A 22,017-nucleotide genomic window follows, 5' to 3' on the forward strand; every position below is an offset into this window, starting at 1 on the left:
CCCCTATCAAACATGCAGAGGAAATCCTCCAGCTACTCGCAGCTGTTTGGGAACCCCGGGAGGTGGCTGTAATTCACTGTCGGGGACACCAAATGGGGAATACAGAAATAATCAAGGGAAATCATTTTGCGGACACAGCTGCTCGACAGGCAGCCCGCACCAGGACCGAGGCAGCCAGTGCATTGGCTCTTGTACCAACCCTCTCAGAGCTTGCAGGTGCCCCGGTATATTCCGAGTTGGAGTTGGGCAAAGCGGACGAGGAAGGCTGCATCCTCCGGATGAATGGATGGCTAGAAACCCCAGAGAGCAAGCTCCTCATTCCCCAAGCCTCCGCTTGGAAGTTGTTGAATGGAATGCATCAGGCTACCCACCTGGGTCGGGATGCCTTACATACCCTCTTAGAACCCATTTTTGTGGGACGAGGTATGCGGGAAACCATTAAGAGGGTTTGTCGCGCTTGCCCAATCTGTGCCAGAGCTAACCCTGAGGGGGCTGTGAGGAAGCCTCCCTTACTGACACCAGTACAACGGCACGGCCAGCTGCCTGGAGAGGACGGGCAAATGGATACCGGTATCTGGTAGTCCTGATTGATACCTTCACGGGATGGATCAAGGCCTTCCCATGCCGCACTGAGCACCCGATAGAAGTGGGCAAGTGGCTCCTTAGGGAAATAATCCCTCGCTTTGGACTCCCCCGCTCTCTCCAAAGCGATAACGGACCTGCCTTCACCTCTCAAGTGACCAAGTCCATTGCCCGCGCCCTAGGGATTACCTACTACCTGCACACTGCCTGGCAACCACAGTCCTCAGGGAAGGTGAAGAAGGCTGATCACACTTTAGAATATGTTCTGACTGAGCTCTGCCTCGAGACCCGACAATCCTGGGTTCAGCGTTTGCCTACGGGTCTCCTCTGACTCCATGTGGTGCCCCACAAAGGCCTGGGCCTCAGCCCCTTTGAGCTGCTGTACGGTCGCTCCTTTCTCACTGCTGATCTTGTGGTGGACCCAGAGGCACAGACTTTGGGGCACTTTGCTTCCCAGCTGGGAGCGGTACATGCAGCCCTGCGCAGGTGTGCGGATTCTCATTTGCCAGCCCCCGATGTAGACGGGGCTCCAGTGGGCACCACCATAACAACAGGCTCACTTGTTCTCTTGAAAACTTGGCAGACGGTGGGGAAGGCAGATTTAGAGCCAAAATGGACAGGTCCTTTCCGGGTGACGCTTGCTGCCCCCACTGCTGTGAAACTGGAGGGCCAGTCCTCATGGACTCATAACTCACGCATTAAACCCTATACACCTCCTGTCCCAGATTTTTCTGATTCTCCCCAGAAGGGCACTCCTTCACAATACACCTGTGACCAAATTAGCGACCTCCGCCTCCAGCTCCGCAGGGAAGAGCACCAACCCACAGGACAGAAGTCAACTGAGGAAACTGAGGGGGACGCTGCCCTCATCTTACAGGCTCTATGAGAAATCACCCCGACCGTGACACCACTGCCATCTTGCCGTCGAGCTCACAGCTGGTTTGCGGTACACTCACACGACCCCAAACGCATCTAGTCATGAGTTCACTGCCCACTTTCAGCATGAAGCCGTTTCAGAAGACGGGCCATCGACCCTCAGGAACCCCTTAGGAATAAGGGTAGTATGTCTTTGAGGGGGGAATGATGGGGGCCCCTCATCTACCATGTAAAGGTTGCAGATATTGTTTGAATGTATGCGGTTCTGTTGCCATATCTGGTAGGGGCCTTAGACCCTGCAGCCCACTGGCTGGGTCCAGGAACCAAACCAAATAAGGAGATAGACTCCGCCCAGCTCTGTACCAAATCTGCACCAATCCAGTCCCCACTGTTTTCAAATCTACCAATCACTGTGATCAGCAATAGCAGTACATAAGCCCATTGTATTGGGCACTCGCGGCCTTTTCCCTTAAGGAAATGAGCCCGCCGGGTGCACTGCCCCCTATTCGGTCTTCGGCCTTACCAATAAAACTTTATTAAAACTTTCGGCAGTCACAGGCTGTCTGACTAATTCTTTAGTCTCCCGACGACTTGGTGGCCATCCGAAACAACCGCCGCCATCAATGGGTTCAAATTCCGGCTCCACCAATTGTCAGCTGTGTGACTTTGGGCAAGTCACTTAACTTCTCTGTGCCTCAGTTACTTCATCTGTAAAATGAGGATTAAGACTGTGAGCTCCCTGTGGGACAACCTGATCACCTTGTAGCCTCCCCAGAGCTTAGAACAGTGTTTTGCACATAGTAAGCACTTAATAAATACCATTATTATTATTATTATCATTATGAGTGTGCCTTGCTCCAGCTTTAGAACCTGGGCCCCAGTTCTGCCATTAGCATCTAATTGATTGGCCATCGCTGTTCTGACTCCATTCCTTTCTCCCCCAGATGGATCTTATCTGGCCACTCCAAAGGAAGGCTGAACCATTAACTCTCCCCCGAGGGTAGTCCTGGGCAGCCTTCAAAACCCTGGAAAGCATTAGGCCTGTAATTTCCTGACCAACACATGAGAGTTGGGAGGGGGGTGTGGGGGTAGGGGAATGGAGGGGGCCGACCGCCCAGCCCCCAGCACAGTCTGAACCAAACAAGTCTCCCTGTCACATCCGGAGGGCTTCAGCCTTGCCCAAAACACATCTCCTCCAAAAGGCCTTCTCCCAACTAAGCCCTCATTTTCCCTACTCCTCCCTCTCTCTCTCTCTCTCTCTCTCTTCTGAATCACCTCTGCACTTGGATCTGTACCCTTTGAGAACTTGATATTCACCCCACCCTCAGCCCCACAAGCACATTCATTCAATCGTATTTATTGAGTGCTTACTGTGTGCGGAGCACTGTACGAAGCGCTTGGGAAGTACAAGTCGGCAACATCTAGAGACGGTCCCTACCCAACAACGGGCTCACAGTCTAGTAGGGGAAGACAAACAAAACAAAGCAACAAAACTGAATCTTCAGAGAACCCGACAGTTAAGGGATAGGAGGCAGAGGAGCCCACGAAGGAGACTGAGAACGAGTGGCCACAGAGATAAGAGGAGAACCATGAGAGGACAGTGCCATATATATAAATTATATCCCTCTACATATGTTTAGATAGATAGATAGATAGATAGATAGATAGATAGATAGATAGATGATAGATAGATGATAGATAGATAGATAGATGATAGATAGATAGATAGATAGATAGATATAGATAGATAGATAGATAGATAGATAGATAGATAGATAGATAGATAGATAGATAGATAGATAGATAGATAGATAGATAGATAGATAGATAGATAGATAGATAGATAGATAGATAGATAGATAGATAGATAGATATAGATGATAGATAGATGTAGATATATATAGATATCCACGTACATATCTAACCCGTTCTCTTTGCACCTTGTCAAAACACTTGCTCTGGCCCTCCTTCCCTCCCTGACTGCCATTTTCAACTGCTTGCTCTCCAGTGGCTTCTTTCCCACGGCTTTCAAACAGGCTCATGTCTCCCCTATTTGAAAAAAATCCTCCCTTTGACCCTGAGGCTCCCTCAAGTTATCACCCAATCTCCCTCCTACCCTTCCTCTCCAAACTCTCTGAGGGAGTTGCCTACACCCACTGCTTCAAGTTCCTCTCCTCCAATTCTCTCCTCGAACCCCTCCAATCTGGCTTCCATCCCCTTCATTCCAGAGAATCCGTCCTCTCAAATATCACAAATGGTCTCCTTTTTGCCAAAATCCAATGGCCTCTACTACATCCTAATCCTCCTTGACCTCTCATCTGCCTTCAACATGGTCGACCACTTCCTTCTCCTGGAAACATTATCCAACTTTGGCTTTACCAATACTTTCCTCTCCTAGTTCTCCTATCTCTCTGGTCGCTCCTTCTCAATCGCTTTCGTGGGCTTCTCCTCTGCCTCCCACCTCCTAAATGTGGGTGTCCTTCAAGATTCAGCTCTGGGTCCCCTTCTAATACTCCATCTACACCCACTCCCTTGGAAAACTCATTGGCTCCCATGGTTTCACCTACCCCTTCTGTGCATCTACATCTCCAGCCCTAATCTCGCTTCCTCTCTACAGTCTCACATTTCCTCCTGCCTTCAAAACGAATCTACTTGGATGCCCTGTCACCACCATGAACTTACTATATCCAAAACAGAACTCCTTACGTTCCCACCCAAACCCTGCCTGTCCCCTCACTTTCCCATCGCTGTAGATAGCCCACCCCACCATCCTTCCCGTCTCACATTCCTGTAACCTCGGTGTTATGCTTGACCTCTCATTCAACCCATACATTCAATCTATCACTTAACCCTGTCGGTTCAACCACACAACACTGCTAAAATCTGCCCTTTCCCCTCCATCCAAACCGCTACCACATTAATCCAAGCACTTATCCTATCCCGTTTTGATTACTGTAGCAGCCTGCTTGCTGCCCTCCCAGCCTCCTGTCTCTCCCCACTCCAGTTCATACTTCACTCTCTGCCTGAATCTTCAGCACCTCCCTGTAATTTTACTTTAATGACTGTCTCCCCCACTAAACCATAAGCTACTTGAGGGCGGGGATTATGTCCACCAACTGTATTGAACTCTCCCAAGCTCTTAGTCTAGAAATTTGCATAAAATAAGTACTCAGTAAATACCACTGATCGATTGATTCCAAAGACAGCTGTACCAACAACTTTAAAGAAAATTGGAAGGCTCTTGATCACCTCAGAAGAAAGGTGATACATTTTCAGTTTGGTGCCTGAAAAGTCTGCAGATGGTTGGCATCCTTAAACATCATTTCTCCAGTTTAATACATTGCTTTTTGTTGCCTTGGCCAGCTAATAATTTGGAGCGATGTGCATAATGACAAGTCAGAGTAGCCCTTCAAACCAATTTAATGTGGTGCTGTGTAAATTAAGTCCATGGGAAAAACTGTTTTGTACCCAAATCATGACTGTGCTGCTCAATGAAATACTATTTCTCAACTGGAATAGGAGTCGGGGCGGGGGGGCAGGGGGGAATGAGATGAACCAAACAACAGAAAATGAATAGGTTAAGAGTAGAGAGTTAACTATGCATGGAAAGAACAAACTATGCCCATTTATTACTTACTACTTCTCAGACTTGGTGGGAACCAAACGTTTGACTTCATGGTCTCCACTGCCACTGAGACTGGAAACAGTTTTATCCCTTCTCTGGGTAAGGCTCCAGTTACAAGGGTATATCATACAGTTCTGTGAATAAAGTAGAGAGTCATCAGAAAAGGCCACTGACTTTAATAGCCTGGAAACAGTTTTACCCCTCTAGACTGTGAGCACACTGTGGGCAGGGGATTTGTCTGTAACTCACTATGAGTGGGGAATTTGTCTATTGTTATATTGTATTGATAATAATAATAATGGCATTTGTTAAGCACTTATGTGTGAAGCACTGTTCTAAGCACTGGAGGGAATCCAAGGTGATCAGGTTGTACACTCCCAAGTGCTTAGTACAGCGCTCTGCACACAGTAAGCACTCAGTAAATATGATCGGCTGATTCTCTGGGTAAGGCTCCATTTACAAGGGCCTGTGAATAAAGTAGAGCCTTCAGGGATGTCATTGGCTCTAATACCTAGGTGGGTTCCTGAAAGCCCTTATTTTCTTACCAGGTAGTCCAGATCACACAGTTTGGAACTATAAATCACGGCACTGAAAACACCGGCTTGTAAAGCCAGTCCCAAGAAGGTCATGCAAGGGAATAATTGAGCTAGCTTTGGAGACTTCAGGGCTGGGCCAGACCTGCCAACACTGTCTTGGAACCACTCTTGGGAACCTGGGGAATCCAGACTCTTATTTTTGAGGTATGGAATATCGCCACAGCACTTCCATATGTATCTCAAAATGATTTATATTAATGTCTGCCTCTCTAAACTGTGAGCTCGTTGAGGGCAGGGAACTCCTGTCTACCAACTCTGTTGCACTGCATCCTCCCAAGCTCTCCAAGCTCTCAATAAATACCACTGATTGATAGACAGCCCATTGGGATTCCACTGGGATATCCCAGTGGTTCTAAAGAGACTCTATGTTCTTTCCTCTGGGGAAAAGAACTTTGTCTCCCAGCTGCTTTCATCTTTGAAAAGAATAATAAAGGTGGTATTTAATTTATGGTACTCTCTCCCAAGCATCCAGTAGACTGCTTTACACCCAGTAAGGTCTCAACAAATACCACTGATTGTTTGATTTATTGAGCCCTCAATAACCGAGACACAGGGAAGTGAAGTGACTTGCCTGAGGTCACAGAGCAGACAAGTGGTGGAGCGCGGATTAGAATTCAGGTCCTCTGACTCCCAGGCTTGTTCTCTTTCCATTAGGCCACACTGCTTCTCAGGAATCCTGGCTCTGCCCCATGCCTGGTGGGTGACCATGGGCAAGTCACTTCCCTTCCCTGTGCCTCAGTTTCCTCACCTGCAAATGGGGATTAAATTCTACTCTCTCCTACTTAGACCGTGGTCCCCATGTGGGACAGGGACTATGTCCAACCTGATTTTCTTCTATCTACCCAGCGTTTAGTACAGTGCTTGGCACATAGTAAGTAGGCACTTAGCAAGTATTATTATAAATAGAAGTATAACTATTCATAGTATACTTTAGTAGTATGAGTATTAATATTAGGCCACTGGCTGTGGCCTACGGGAAAGAGCGCAGGTGAGGTTCTAATATTGGCTCCTTCACTTGTTTGCTCTGTGACTTTGGGCTGTCATCTAATACTATTAGTATTAGTGTTAGTAGTATACTTAGTAGTAGCATATAGTAGTAATAACAATATATTACTAATAATATTATTAGTAATAACAATAATAAAGAACTGGGAAGTCTTTATAAGTTCCCATCTCTAGTTTATGCTTCTACAAGCATGCTCTCCCTGAGAAAGACAACAAGCCTGATTACCAAATATTTACATTTAGATTCCCATCTGTTTAGGGTAATTTAAGGTAAGTCCAGCCAGCTGAAGGATTTTGGGATCCAAGGATTTGGGCTAGATTTTCTTCATCACAGTTCTCCAAAGGCAGGCCTGAGCTATCAATTCCTTCCCCAGATTTGGGAACTGGAGCACTGAATGGTTGACTGACTTGCTGGAGGTCACCTCTTGGATCAGACAGTTTGCCAGACCTGACTTCCTGGGATATTACTGGAGCCCTAAAGATGACCCTCCTCTTCAGGACTTGCGATCTTAGCAATACATTCCTATCTGTAACTGCTTCGTCCTAGGAGACAGCAGAGAATATCTTAAGGAAGCCAACTGTGAGAAGGTGAATTATGTATTGAGTCTCCTAACGAATCTTGACAAAAAAAAAAGGAGTCATCCATGTATCCATGTGGACTGATTCACCTGCCCCAAGTAGGCCTAAACATGATGCTCTTCCAAAGATAATGATGGTATTTGTTAAGTGCTGTGTGCCAAGCACCGTTCTAAGTGCTGAGCATGGTTCTAAGTGCTGATATTAATACTGAAAATACTGATGTGCTCTCAGGCTAGAACTTGGGAAGTGACTGAAGGTTATAAAGGGGGCACAGAGGCATTGGGGGGAAACAAAGATTAAGGAAACATTTTCAAGTGACATGAGCAATATTGTTTTATGCTCCCTAAAGACCAGTCTAGCTTCACATTGTTCTGTTATGCCAACAGAGTGGCTAAAGAGAGCTGATAAGAGATTTCTTAATGAGTCAGAAGAAGGTACTAATTTAAACTATGCTTTGGGCTACACAGCTGGCAGAAATCATGCTCAGGTCTGGGAAAAAGTGAGAGAAATAACGTTAAAATCCATAATCAACGGCAAGCCAAGGTTAGTATGGATTCTGGTGTCATAAAAAACAATGGAATAAAAGTTTTATTGGAAAAATCTAAGGGAAATGGAGAGATGAGACAATTCTCTGTATATTTTGGACCATTCGGGAAATGGGAAGAGCCTGATTCGTTGTCGCTGGTGTTTGGAGCTTGTGAGCATTAGGTTGGGCCTCTGGAAACAAGGGTGCAGTGTCTGTGATTTAGCTACCATGTACATGTGTGAGTTCTCCCCCACATCTCCTCCCTCCTCTTCCTCTCTCTCTCTCCCCCCTTTCCTCTCTCTTCCTCTCTCCCCTTTCTCTTTCTCTCTCTTCCACTGTCTCCCCCCTCCCCATCTCTCTTCTCCTCTTTTCTCTCCTCCTCCCTTCCCTCCCTAGCTCTTCCCCCTTTCTTATCTCCCCCTCTCTTTCTCTCTCAATCTCTCTTCCTCTTTCCCCTTCTCTCTCACATTCTCTCTCTTCTACTATCTCCCCCCTCCCCATCTCTCTCCTTCTCTTTTCTCTCCCCCTCCCTCACTCTTCCCCCTCTTTCTATCTCCCCCTCTCTTTCTCTCTCCTCTCTCCCAATCTCTCTTTCCCCTTCTCTCTCACATTCTTTCTCTCTCTCCCTCTCTCTTCCTACCTCTCTCCTTCTTTCCCTTTGAGTCGGCATGGAATGTTCCTCATCCCAGGAATCCCTGGGGCTTGGGCTGGCCAGCCACCCTCTCCTGCTGGAGCCCCTTGATAAGTCCCCCTTCCTGCTACAGGGGAAATGAAACGTCCCTCCCTGCAGGAGGTGTTTCCTTGAAGCTGTTGAGGTCACTTTCCATTTCTTCCCTTGTTTGACCAAATGACCAGAACTCAATGCAAACCAGTTCAACTCCTCTGAATGGGGAAGCTAAGGGGCCCCAACTCAGAGAATTCAGACTGCTTCCCAGCAAAAGATACCAAGTCAGGAATGCCTAAACCTGTGAGCCACGAAGTTACTTGATGAATATAAAAAATAGCTTGTCCAAAAAATGATTTACTGCAGGCTAATCATAAGGAGTTTGGCTTGTACAAAGTTTGCTTTTGGACTTCATAATGGAACCAAGTGCTTCTGTTTCCTGATTGGAGGCTGATAACCAGGTCTCCACCTTTCCTGTTCTCTGGAATCAAACCAACCAATTCCCTTTAAGATGGGACAGTGGAGTGGGGGGCGCTGGGTGGGGAAAGGACCCCCAAGCACTTAGTACAATGCTCTGCACACAATAAGCACTCAATAAATATGATTGAATGAATTAAAGAAAAAGAAACCCAATTATTCCACAGTACTTGAATACTAGCTCACAGGTGAGCATGAATCCATCTAGACAAAGACAAGTGAATGTCTGGTTACATCAACATGGCCCTCAAGGAATCCCCTCATTTTTTAAATGGTATTTGTTAAGCGCTTAGAATGTAAGTAATACTTACAGAGACATAGCAAACTTTAGTAGTAAACAACCCCTTAACAGTAAAGAGATCTTACAGTTACTAAAAGCAAACAAGTAAACAGGGAGATTATTTTCATCCTTCCTTACCAGTGCAAGGGAATTCACCCCTTCTAGACTGTGAGCCCGCTGTTGGGTAGGGACTGTCTCTATATGTTGCCAACTTGTACTTCCCAAGCGCTTAGTACAGTGCTCTGCACACAATAAGCGCTCAGTAAATACGATTGAATGAATGAATGAATGAAGAGAAGCAGTGTGGTCTAGTGGATAGAGCATGGGCCTGGGAATCAGAGGAACTAATTCTAGCTTCTCCGCTTGTCTTCCGGGTGACCCTTTGCCAGTCACTTCTCTTTGACTCAGCTACCTCATCTACAAAATGGGGATGAAGACGTGAGAGCCCCACGTGGGACATTGACTTAATCCAGAATGGTGACTTTGAATCTACTCCAGCACTTAGAACAGTGTTTGACACATAGTAAACACCTAACAAGTACTACAATTAAACAAACAGTTAATGGACAGCTTTGAATCTATCTGGCTAGAAGTTTCAGAATGTAGCTCAAAGTGCCCCTCTCTTACAAACCAGGTCTTTCTGGGTAAGTCTACCCACTTACACCAACGGCCCACTCAGAGCAAGTGTTCTGTCCTCAAACAAAGAGTTGGAACGCGGGCATGCTTTTTTTCTGGGAAACAAATCAATCGGGAACTCTCGTTTCAAATCAGCCTTCTGGAGCAAGGTTTCAAAATATGGCAAATGCAAACACAGAGGACAAACTATTCTAAAATTAAACATCCCCACTTAACCATTCTCCAATTATGTATGTAGCTTTAAATTATATATTATCAATTACTTATTTATTTCTATTAATGTCTGTCTCCCTCTCTAAACTGTAAGGTCAATATGGCCAGGGAACATGCCTGCCAATTCTGTTGTATTGTCCTCTCCCAAATGTTTAGTACAGTGCTCTGCACATAATAAATAATCAGTAAATACCATTGATTGATTTATTCATTGATCTAATCCACCCCCAACATTCTTCCACCTAATTTTCACCTACCAATCCACTTTCACTTTTCAATCCCCATCTGCTCTCCAAGCACTTCTGCTCCCTCCTGTTTGGGGCCTGTCTTTTCTATTTTTTGATCTCGTCATTGGCTTGGGAGGAGCAAAAAGGACAAGCCAGGGTAGAGCAATGGTGGCCAGCTGATTTGCCCATATTAGAGAGTCTAGATGGTCTGAGGCACATGGGGAATGGATAGTTAATCCCCACTTCACAGGAGAGGAAAACTTCTCTGGGCCTCAGTTCCTTCATTTGTAAAATGGGGATAAGATACCTGCCCTTCCTAAGTTTTAGCCTGTGAGGCCATGCAAGACAGGTGTCTGTCGATCTGTTATAATAATAATAATAATAATGGCATTTATTGAGCACTGACTATGTGCAAAGCCCTGTTCTAAGTGCTGAGAAGGTTACAAGATGATCAGGTTGTCCCACGGGGGGCTCACAGTCTTAATCCCCATTTTACAGATGAGGTAACTGAGGTGCAGAGAAGTTAAGTGACTTGCCCAAAGTCACACAGCTGACAATTGACAGAGCCGGGGTTTGAACCCATGACCTCTGACTCCAAAGCCCGTGCTCTGTTATCTCATAGCTACCACAGCATTTTGTATATAGCAAGTGCTTTATAAATACCACAACTTACAGAGCTCCCACAAGTAGAACACAACCATTGGAGCTACAGTCCTCTAAACTATAAACTCACTGTGGGCAGGGAATGTTTCTATTATATTGTTATATTGTACTCTCCCAAGTGCAGTGCTCTGCTCACAGTAAGCTCTCAATTCATTCATTCAATCGTATTTACTGAGCGCTTACTGTGTGCAGAGCACAATACTAAGCACTTGGGAAGCTCTCAATAAATACGATCAATTAATTTACATGGTACATCGATTTTGTTCTAATACCAGTTTATAAAGGTGACAATAGGTAGGAGGTCACTTTACCTCAGAAGCAAGATTTTGTCTAGAAAGTGAAAGAGGCGAGCACAATATGTGATAGACAGACTTCCTTCCGTACAAGCCAGTTTCCTCTGGACCAATGCTATCTGTGGTAGAAAATTCACTCAAAAGCCATAATGCAATTAATAGGAGTGGTTTCCTAGTACTGTTTCCAATGTTGTTACAGCATGGGCTCTTGAGTGCGACTGGTGATTTTTCACAGAAACAGCGGTCATCTTCCATTGATTTGTGGAGATGAAGCCCACTGGAGTAAGCGAATCCCATCTGCGTTAGACAATGTGCTGAATTTCACAGCAGACCGAGGGACTTCTCAATAATAAATATAGTTTAAGAGGCCGAGCACAGGGTGCTGGCTATAACTCCTGAGTCTCCTGCCCTTTCTGTATCCTTTGACCCTGGGTTTTCTGGAAAATCCACTTGCTCACACTATGACACTTTTTTCTGATTTTTCCTATCACGGCGCCTCCTGGTGGCTAACTCCTAGTCAAGTTTACCTAACTCTTCTTCCTCACTATTATTGTTATTATTATTATTATTATTATTAGTTATAATATATAATAATTATATTAATATTACTATAACAAATAATAGTATTTGTTAAGCACTTACTATGTGCCAAGCACTGCTATAAGCCCTGGGATAGATGCAAGGCTACCAGGTTGTCCCACGTGGGGCTCACTGTCCTAATCCCCAATTTACAGATGAGGTAACTGAGGCACAAAGAATAATAATAATATTGGTATTTGTTAAGCACTTACTATGTGCCAAGCACTGTTCTAAGCGCTGGGGTAGATACAAGGTAATCAGGTTGTCCCACGTGGGGCTCACAGTCTTTATCCCTATTTTACCGATGAGGTCACTGAGGCCCAGAGAAGTGAAGTGACTTGCCCAAAGCCCACATAGCAGATGAGTGGCAGAGCCGGGATTAGAACCCATGATCTTCTAACTCCCAGGCCCCTGCTCTATCCTCTGTGCTACGCTGCTTCTCCAGAGAAGTGAAGTGACTTGCCCAAAGTCACACAGCTGACAAGTACTGGAGCCGGGATTAGAACCCACAACCGTTGACTCCCAAGCAGGTGCTCTTTCCAGTAAGCCACGCTGCTTCTCTATTTATTCAGTGCTTACTCTGTGCAGAGCACTGTATTAAGCACTTGGGAGAGTACAATATAACAATATAACAGACACCTTCCCTGCCACAATGAGCTTTCAGTCTAGAGGGGGATAACCTATTTTTATTTTTGCTTTTTTCAATGGTATTTGTTAAGTGCTTACTGTGTGCCAGGCACTGTACAAAGCACTGTGGTAGATGCAAGGTAGGTTGGACACAGTCCCTGTCCCACATAATAATCCCTTGGTTTTCTATAGTGCTTTTATTGCCAAAGTGCTCGCACATTAATCAGTTCATTTCAGCTCTCACACCAACCCTGTGAGGTAGGGAGTGAAGGCAGGTATTATTATCCCCATTTTACAGATGGGGAAACTGAGGTACAGAGAAGTCACCCGGCAGGTTAGTGGCTCAGCTCGGCCTCAAACTCCGGCCCTCCGACTCCTACACTGTCTCTCTTTCATTTGGCCACGCCGCTTCCTCTACGGCTCACGGTCTTAATATCCACTTTACGGATGTGGTAACTGAGGCACAGAGAAGTGAAGCGGCCTGTCCAAGGTCACACAGCAGACACGTGGCAGAGCCAGAATTAGAACCCAGGTCCTCTGACTCTCAGGCCCGTGCTCTTTCCACTAGGTCACACTGCTTCTCTGTTTCCCTGTGTAAACACCGTAAGCTGCCTGTGGGCAGGGAACATGTCTATCAACTCTGCTAAACTGTAGTCAATCATATTTATTGAGCGCTTACTGTGTGCAAAGCACTGTACAAAGCACTTGGGAGAGTACAATATAACAGTAAACTGACATAATCCCTGCCTACAGTGAGCTTACAGTTTGGGGCGGGGGGGGTGGCGGGGGGGACACACGCTACTCTCCCAAGCACTTAGTTCAATGCTCTGCAGAAAGTATGCGCTCAATAAATACCAATGATGGATTGATTGATCTAAAGCAAGATAAAGGACCCAGATGGAAAAACCTACACCGTCATCCAAAACCTGCCCCTCATGCCCTACTGAGAGCTCACCTCCTCCAGGAGGCCTTCCCAGACTGAGCTCCCTTTTTCCTCTCCTCCTCCCCATTGCCCCTCACCCTACCTCCTTCACCTCCTTGTATATATCTGTACAGATTTATTACTCTATTTTACTTGTACATATTTACTATTCTATTTATTTTGTTCATGCTGTGCATATAGCTACAATTCTATTTGTTCTGACGATTTTGACACCCGTCTACATGTTTTGTTCTCTGTCTCCCCTTCTAGACCATGAGCCCATTGTCGGGTAGGGACTGTCTCTATACGTTGCCAACTTGTACTTCCCAAGCACTTAGTACAGTGCTCTGCACACAGTAAGTGCTCAATAAATACAACTGAATGAATGAATGTAAAAGTCCCACCCCTGGAGGGAACTATTTTATACTCTTCAATCTCAACCTGTTGAGCACATTTCACTCTTGCTCTTCTCTGGAGACCGAAGACTCAGTTTCCAGATTTCCCAATTGGACATTTGTCCCCTGCAATGTAGTTCTGGCGGTCGCTTTAGGAATCCCAAATCTAGATGAAAGAGTCCTTTCCCCTTAATTTCCCCAAAGCCTTAAGCCAAACAAACAAAGCCCAAGATCAAGAGACGGGCCCATTTGGAAGCTCCTGATTTCCCCCTGCGGCTGTCCAATCAGCCCAGCGCTCAGAAAAATCCTCTGCCAAGCATCGTGTCCTTTCCACATCAGGCTTTCAAAAGGGCTGATCACTGTGGCGGTGAGGCTTTTCGAAAGAACGCGATACCGAGAAGCTAAATTGAAAATGGCACCAGGCCCTGAGGGCAACAGATGTAATGAGCTCAGCAAAGGGTGAAGTTGCAGAATGTACCTGAGATTGGCTGGCATACATTTGTCTGCATTCCCTCCCCTCCCCCTGTGTACAAGGACAGAATAGATAAAATCTCCATCAGAAGCGCCACCTCTGAAACCAAAGGACAGACACACACACACACATGAAATGCCACGAATCCACCCTCCTACTCTGCTGCTTATGTAAATCAGTGTGAGCAAACCAGCTGCACTGATGATGATAAAGTGAGGCATTCTTCTCCTCTTACACTGAGAGGAGACGGGGAGGCTGGCCAGGGGAGGGAGACTGGTATAACGCCGCTGTCGAAAACAACAACCTTAAAGAGCAAGGGGATGGGAGGAGAGGAGTGTGAATGAGATTCACAAAAATAGTAATAAAAAAACAATTGGAGTGATCTCCAATTAAGGATAATCATTCCAAGCACAGTTGTTCTTCGGTTAGAATTTCCCTTTCCTAGCCACAGTTTGTCACATTCCCTGCTCTCTCCCATCACACACACCACTATTTTCTCTCAAACGCACAATGCAGGCACACAAGTAGAATGGATCTGGACCATATGTTGCCAAGTTGTACTTCCCATTCGCTTAGTACAGTGCTCTGCACACAGTAAGCGCTTAATAAATGTGATTGAATTAATGACCAGCAGGGCAACGCTGAAGTCTTGGCTACAACTCAGTAAACTGGGCTAAAATTAGGTTCTGAGTCACTGAGAAAGGAATGACGTTTTTATGTTTGCTTATTACATAAGGAGTGAGGAGAGAGAGAGAGAGAGAGAAAGAAAGAAAGACAGTGACAGAGAGAGGGAAAGCCTTTCCTAAGGCTGAGCATCGTTGCTGAGCAGATAAAAAAATGATAATCCAGGCCAATGGATCCCGAGGATTATCAGAGTCAGGCTCCTGGCAGGCTGGAGAACCAAACTGTGCCTGAAAAACATCTCTAGAACTCTCCCTTCTCTAAGAAATGAACAGGAGAGGCCAAAGGGGAGCCAGAGGACCTGGGTTCTAACCCCAGCTCTGCTACTTGTCTGCTGCGTGACCGTGAGCAAGTTACTTCACTTCTCTGTGGCTCAATTCCCTCATCTGCAAAATGGGGAATCAACACCTATTCTTCTTTCAACTTACACTGTGAGCCCCGTGTGGGACCTGACGATCTTAGTACAGTACTTGGCACATAGTAAGCACTCTGCTCTTTTCTGCTGTGTGATCTTGGGCAAGCCTTTCCACTTCTCTGTGCCTCAGTTACCTCATCTGTAAAATGGGGGTTGAGACTGTGAGCCCCATGTGGGACAGGGACTGTGTCCAACCTGATATACTCGTAGCTATCCCAGTGCTCAGTAAAGTGCCTGGCACATAGTAAATGCTTAACAAGTACTACAAATGTTGTTAGCCGTGCCCAGCATGGGGTTTGAGTACACCAAAGCACTGCGGTGGCCAGCCACCAGCAAGAGGGGTCAGACTTGCATATCCATCAGCCAGCAAATGATCAAATAATTTTTTAAGGGGATTGTATCACAAGTGCAAAATGTGACTCAACAAAATGGTCCTTCTGTTTGGGTTCCAGGTTTACAAATAGCCTCCTTGCTGCTGGCCAGACTGAGGGTGGGGGGTGGGGGGGAGGTTGAGGGGAAGCACGTGGCCCACGAAAGGGCATTAGGAGTCTTGCACACCACCATCCTCGCTCAGAAAATGTCCGTCCCCAGAGCCAAACAGAGCTCCAGGATTCCGAGATCCATGTTTGGTTACTCTGTTAAACAATCTTGGCTTGTTGATTTTGTTATTTGTGTTCTTTTGAATCCTGCTGTATGCCCCTTTTCCCCCATTTATGGTTCTTGTTAAGGGCTTACTTATGTGCCAAGCACTGTTCTAAGCGCTGGAGTAGATACAATAATAATAATAATTTTGGTGTTTGTTAAGCGCCTACTATGTGCAAAGCACTGTTCCAAGCGTTGGGAAGGATACAAGGTGATCAGGTTGTCCCATGTGGGGCTCACAATCTTAATCACCATTTTACAGATGAGGTAACTGAGAAACAGATAAATTAAGTGACTTGCCCAAAGTCACACAGCTGACAAGCGGCAGGGCCAGGATTTGAACCCATGACCTCTGACTGCCATACCCGGACTCTTTCCACTGGGCCATGCAAGTTAATCAGGTTGGATACAGACCTGTCCCAAATTGGATTCACACTCTTAATCCCCATTTTTTTGACAGATGAGGTAACTGAGGGCCAGAGAAGTGAAATGACTTGCCCAAGATCACACAGCAGACAAGTGGCAGAGCTGGGATTAGAACCCAGTTTCTTCTGTCTCCCAGACTCATGCTCTATCCACTAGGCCACACTGCCCCATTCCCCCAGAGTTTCCAGGTCCATGCTCTATCCACTAGACCATCCTGCTTTTTTTTTTTCCTCCAAGAAGCCCTTGAATTCACATCCCAAAAGATAGCAGAGGTTTTTGAGTTTGAGATGGAATACCTTTCCTGAGAGACATGCGGAGGGGCTCACAGTAGAAGGTTTTCAGAAAAATCGATACAGAGAATCCTAGTGGAAAGGGCACAGGTTTCTCATCTGGAAAATGGGGATAAAATACCTATTCTTTCTTCTCCTTAGACTGTGAGCCCCATGAAGGAGAGGGATGGGGTTCCAATCTGCTTATCAGCGCTTAGTACAGTGTTTGGCACATAGTAAGAGCATAACACTCTCTTGGACTAGCAGCATGGCTCAGTGCAAAGAGCCCGGGCTTTGGAGTCAGAGTTCATGGGTTCAAATCCCAGCTCCGCCACTTGTCAGCTGTGTGACTTTGGGCAAGTCACTTAACTTCTCTGGGCCTCAGTTCCCTCATCTGGAAAATGGGGATTAAGACTGTGAGCCCCCTGTGGGACAACCTGATCACCTTGTAACCTCCCCAGTGCTTAGAACAGTGCTTTGCACATAGTAAGAGCTTAATAAATACCATTATTATTATTTTTATTATTATTATTATAACACTCACCACAATTACTATTATTATTATTAGTAACCGGTGTGTCTACAACTTTCTGAGCAACACCAATTAAGCAATCAATCATATTTACTGAGTGTTTGCTGTGTGCACAGCCTTGTTCTAGGCACTTGGGAGAGTAGGGTGGCTCAGTGGAAAGAGCCCGGGCTTTGGAGTCAGAGGTCATGGGTTCAAATCCCAGCTCCGCCACATGTCTGCTGTGTGACCTTGTGCAAGTCACTTACCTCTCTGAGCCTCAGTTACCTCATCTGCAAAATGGGAATTAAGACTGTGAGCCCCATGTGGGACAACCTGATCACCACGTATCCTCCCAGCACTTGGAACAGTTTTTGCACATAGTAAGCGCTTAACAAGTGCCAACATTATTATTACTATTACAATATAACTAAGTTGGTAGACACATTCCCTCTCCACAAGGAGCTTACAGCCTAGAGGGGGAGACAGACATTGATATAAATTAATAAATTATGAATATGTATATTAGTGCTGTGGGGCTCAGGGTGGGGTGAATAAAGGGAGCAAATCCAAGTACAAGGGTGAAGCAGAAGAGGAAATGAGGGCTTAATTGGGGAAATTCTCTCTTCCTGTCTCCTTCCCACACCCCCATCTCTCTCTTCACCACTTTTTAGTTGTTTTTTCAGTTGTTTGGTCCTGCATCCTGCTGATAAACTTGTTCTTCCTCCAGTTTACACTATCTGTAAATAATTTGGGTCTGTCTCCCACATTAGCTTCTTAGCTGGAGGGTAGGGAACAGGTATCTCACTATTGCTGTACTCCCAAAGAGGGCTCAGTACAGTGTCCAGCTCTCAGTAGGTGCTCAATCAATGTTATTGATTGACGGATTTACGGATCTTCCTCTCCCCTTCAGTCACCACTTTCACTGCTGTTGGCGGACACAGACATGGACTATAAATAGCTCCGGCTTTTCTAAGGGCACACACTCTGAGGGTGGGGTGTATTTTGGCCTGTGAGGGATCCCCAGGACCTCGTAGAATCAGAGAAGCAGCGTGGCCTAGTGGAAGGAGCACGGGGCCAGAAGTCAGAGGACCTGGGCTCTAATCTCAGTTCTGCCAAATGTTTGCTGTCACTGTCACCTCGGGCAAATCACTTAACTTCTCTGTGCCTCAGTTTCCTCAGTTGTAGAATGGGGGTTCAATACTTGTTCTCCCTCCTGCTTAAGACTGTGAGCAGGACAGGGACTGTGTCCAACCTAATTAATTTTTTCCTACACCAGTGCTCAGAACAGTGTTTGACACTTAATAAGCACCATAAAACAAAGAAATGAAGAACCAACAGAGACTGCCCATATCCTAAAGGAATGGACAAAATCCTTGCCGCTCTGCCTCTCTTCTCTTGTGTCTGTAACAACCAGGCTCCATAAAGAAAGATTTTTTTCAATCCAGTTAGAGTTGGGCATCTCAGGAATTGTTTTTTGTTTAGCTAATCTGTTTTGTTCCGCCGCCTACATCATCCCCCTATCTGAGTCAGATAACAACAGAAGTGTCTTCACCATAGAAAATTGTCTCAGTAATGAACAGCTGACACTGAATGACCCAGAAAATTAATCAGGAATGAGAGTAAAGGGTTTCAGAGGGTGAGAGATTGAATAAGGAACAGATTCCTTAGTAATTACAGGGGAAGTTGTTGTGTCAGGGTCTCAGCGAAGGAAAACACCGTTGCTTCTCAATAATAGACCTCAACAAGGAAACTCAAAGGGAACTGTATTAGAATACTCTGCACAAAGTCTTTTCTGCTTCCAGGAAGAGGAGAAAAGGAGAAGGGAAGACAAGGAGAAAGACAAGGAGAAAAGAGGAAGTTCTTCCAGCTTTCCCACCCCTCCCCCCTGGAAAAATCATTCTATAGCTGAGGCTGCTAAACAATTATCAATCAGTGGTATTTATTCAATCAATAAATCATATTTACTGAGCACTTACTGTGTGCTGAGCATTGTACTAAGCGCCTGGGAGAGTACACTATGAGAGAAACGATAGACGAGCTTACAGAGAACGAGCTTACACACAATATACAGGTTTTGTCTTCCTAAACTCCCTACGTGGCCTCCTGTTCTTTAAAAAATCACCAATAACTGTCCATTATCTGCTTCCGCATCAAACAAAAATTTCTTACCAAATTTCTTTCTCCCAACTCTCCACCAGCATTCCCATCTTACGTATCGAGAGTTTTCACTGAACACAGTCTGTGTAGACCTCTTTAGTAGGTGGCCGGGAAGCAGTGTGGCTTACTGGAAAGAGCCCGGGCTTGGGAATCAGAGGTTGTGGATTCTAATCCCAGTTCTGCCACTTGTCAGCTGTGTGACACTGGGAAAGTCACTTAACTTCTCTGTGCCCCAGTTACCTCATCTGCAAAATGGCGATTAAGTCTGTGAGCCTTACTAAGTGGGGCAACCTGATAACCCTGTATTTACCCCAGCGCTAAGAACAGTGCTTGGCACAGAGTAAGCACTTATTACCATCATCATCATCATCATTATTATTACAATAGAGTTAGTTGATGCTCTTCCTGCCCTCAAGAAGCTTATACTCTATCTGGCTTATACTCAAATCCCGGCTCTGCCGCTTGTCAGCTGTGTGACTTTGGGCAAGTCACTTAACTTCTCTGGGCCTCAGTTACCTCATCTGTAAAATGGGGATTGACTGTTAGACCCACATGGGACAACCTGATCACCTTGTATTCTCCCCAGCGCTTAGAACAGTGCTTTGCACATAGTAAGCGCATAAATACCAAAATTATTATTATTAGCCAGGGAGACAGGCAGCAAAATAGGCACAGAGCCTATCAGCTCAGTTTACTTCTATTTATTCTGATGACTTGACACCTTTCCACATGTTTGGTTTTGTTGTCTATCTCCCCCTTCTAGACTGTGAGCCCGTTGTTGGGTAGGGACCGTCTCCGTATGTTGCCAACTTGTACTTCCCAAGCGCTTAGTACAGCACTCTGCACACAGTAAGCGCTCAATAAATACGATTGAATGAATGAATGAATCAGCTGGCAGGGCCTATCAGAGGGCAGGGGGCGGGGCCTATCGGAGGCTGGCCAGAACCGGGGGTCGTAGCCTACAGGCGGCCGGAGCCTGTCAGAGGGCAGGAAGCGGGGCCTCTCCGAGGACGGAGCCTATCAGCGGACAGGGGGAGTTTCCTATCCGAAGACGGAGCCTATCAGCGGACAGGGGGCGGGGCTTATCCGAGGACGGAGCCTATCACAGGGCAGGGGACGGGTAGAGGGTAGAGCAGAGGTGCCCTGGCCCGCCCAGCCCCGTCCCCATCTTTCTGTCCCCGCGGTGCAGGGCCCCGACGCGGGGCGGGGCGGGATGGGGTATGCCGGGGGCAGGGCACCGTCTCTCTGCACCTCCACCGTCCCCAGCGCCGCCTGCCAACGGAGTTGGAGTAGAAACGGCCGCTGCTTCTCCGGGCCCTTGGGACACTGCCGCCGCTCGCCCCTCCACCATCCATCTGGAGTGCGCCTGCGCCAGCTTGACGGACCCCCGCCCCCGGGAGGGCGGGGGCGCGCGCGCGCGCAACCGGATGAGGGCACGTCGGCCGCCGACTGACTGATGAACTGACTGCTTGGATGTGATTGGCTGTCCGCCCGGCAGACTGGCTGTCTGATTGGCTGTCGCGGTGTTAGCCCGCCTGGCTGGCGGGCTGGCTGGCTGATTGGCTGACTGCCTGGATGACTAGCTCTCTGATTGGCTGGCTGAATGGCTGAGGTTGACTACTTGGATTCATTTATTCAGTCGTATTTATTGAGCGCTTACTGTGTGCAGAGCACTGGACTAAGCGCTTGGGAAGTACAAGTTGGCAACATATAGAGACTGTCCCTACGCAACAGCGGGCTCACAGTCTAGAATAATAATAATAATAATAATAATAATAATAATAATAATAATGACATTTATTAAGTGCTTCCTATGTGCAAAGCACTGTTCTAAGCGCTGGGGAGGTTACAAGGTGATCAGGTTGTCCCATGGAGGGCTCACAGTCTTCATCCCCATTTTACGGATGAGGTAACTGAGGCCCAGAGAAGTTAAGTGACTTGCCCAAAGTCACACAGCTGACAGTCGGCAGAGCCGGGATTTGAACCCGCGACCTCTGACTCCAAATCCCGGGCTCTTTCCAGTGAGCCATGCTGCTTCTAGAAGCTTGGATGACCAGCACTCTGATTGGCTGGCTGAATGGCTGATTGGCTGACTGCTCGGATAACTAGCTCTCTGATTGGCCAGCTGAATGGCTGATCGGCTGACTGCCTGGATGACTAGCTCTCTGATTGGCTGGCTGAATGACTGATTGGCTGACTGCTTGGTTGACCAGCTCTGATTGACTGGCTGAATGGCTGATTGGCTGACTGCCTGGATGACAAGCTCTCTGATTGGCTAGTTGAATGGCTGATTGGATGACTGCCTGGATGACAGGGTCTCTGATTGGCTGGCTGAATGACTGATTGGCTGACTGCTTGGATGACTAGCTCTCTGATTGGCTGGCTGACTGACCGACTGGCTGGCTGGCTGGATGATTGATTGGCTGTCACTAGCTCACTGTCCAGCTAGCTGATCAGTGTCTAGTAATAATAATAATAATAATAGTAATAATAATAATAATAATAATAATGTTGGTATTTGTTAAGCGCTTACTATGTGCCAAGCACTGTTCTAAGCGCTGGGGAGGATACAAGGTGATCAGGCTGTCCCACGTGGGGCTCGCCGTCTTAATCCCTATTTTACAGATGAGGGAACTGAGGCCCAGAGAAGTTAAGTGGCCTGCCCAAAGTCACACAACT

At 46.5% G+C, this 22,017-nt stretch overlaps 1 protein-coding gene across 1 annotated transcript in view; it reads right to left on the bottom strand.

Moving 5' to 3' along the window:
• The window catches only part of GFOD1 (glucose-fructose oxidoreductase domain containing 1), a 100,719-nt gene extending 81,286 nt beyond the window's left edge, over positions 1–19,433 (bottom strand). Inside the window, exons 1-2 of the mRNA XM_038768111.1 lie at positions 19,351–19,433; positions 5,096–5,217 (exon numbers count right to left, since the gene is read on the bottom strand). Coding sequence (XP_038624039.1) covers positions 5,096–5,135 — 40 coding nt within the window. The 5' untranslated portion in view covers positions 5,136–5,217; positions 19,351–19,433. The remainder of the gene's footprint in view (positions 1–5,095; positions 5,218–19,350) is intronic.
• Between the last annotated feature and the right edge of the window lie 2,584 nt (positions 19,434–22,017).

Source organism: Tachyglossus aculeatus, chromosome Y2 (genome assembly GCF_015852505.1).
Source record: "Tachyglossus aculeatus isolate mTacAcu1 chromosome Y2, mTacAcu1.pri, whole genome shotgun sequence".
Lineage (NCBI taxonomy): Eukaryota > Metazoa > Chordata > Mammalia > Monotremata > Tachyglossidae > Tachyglossus > Tachyglossus aculeatus.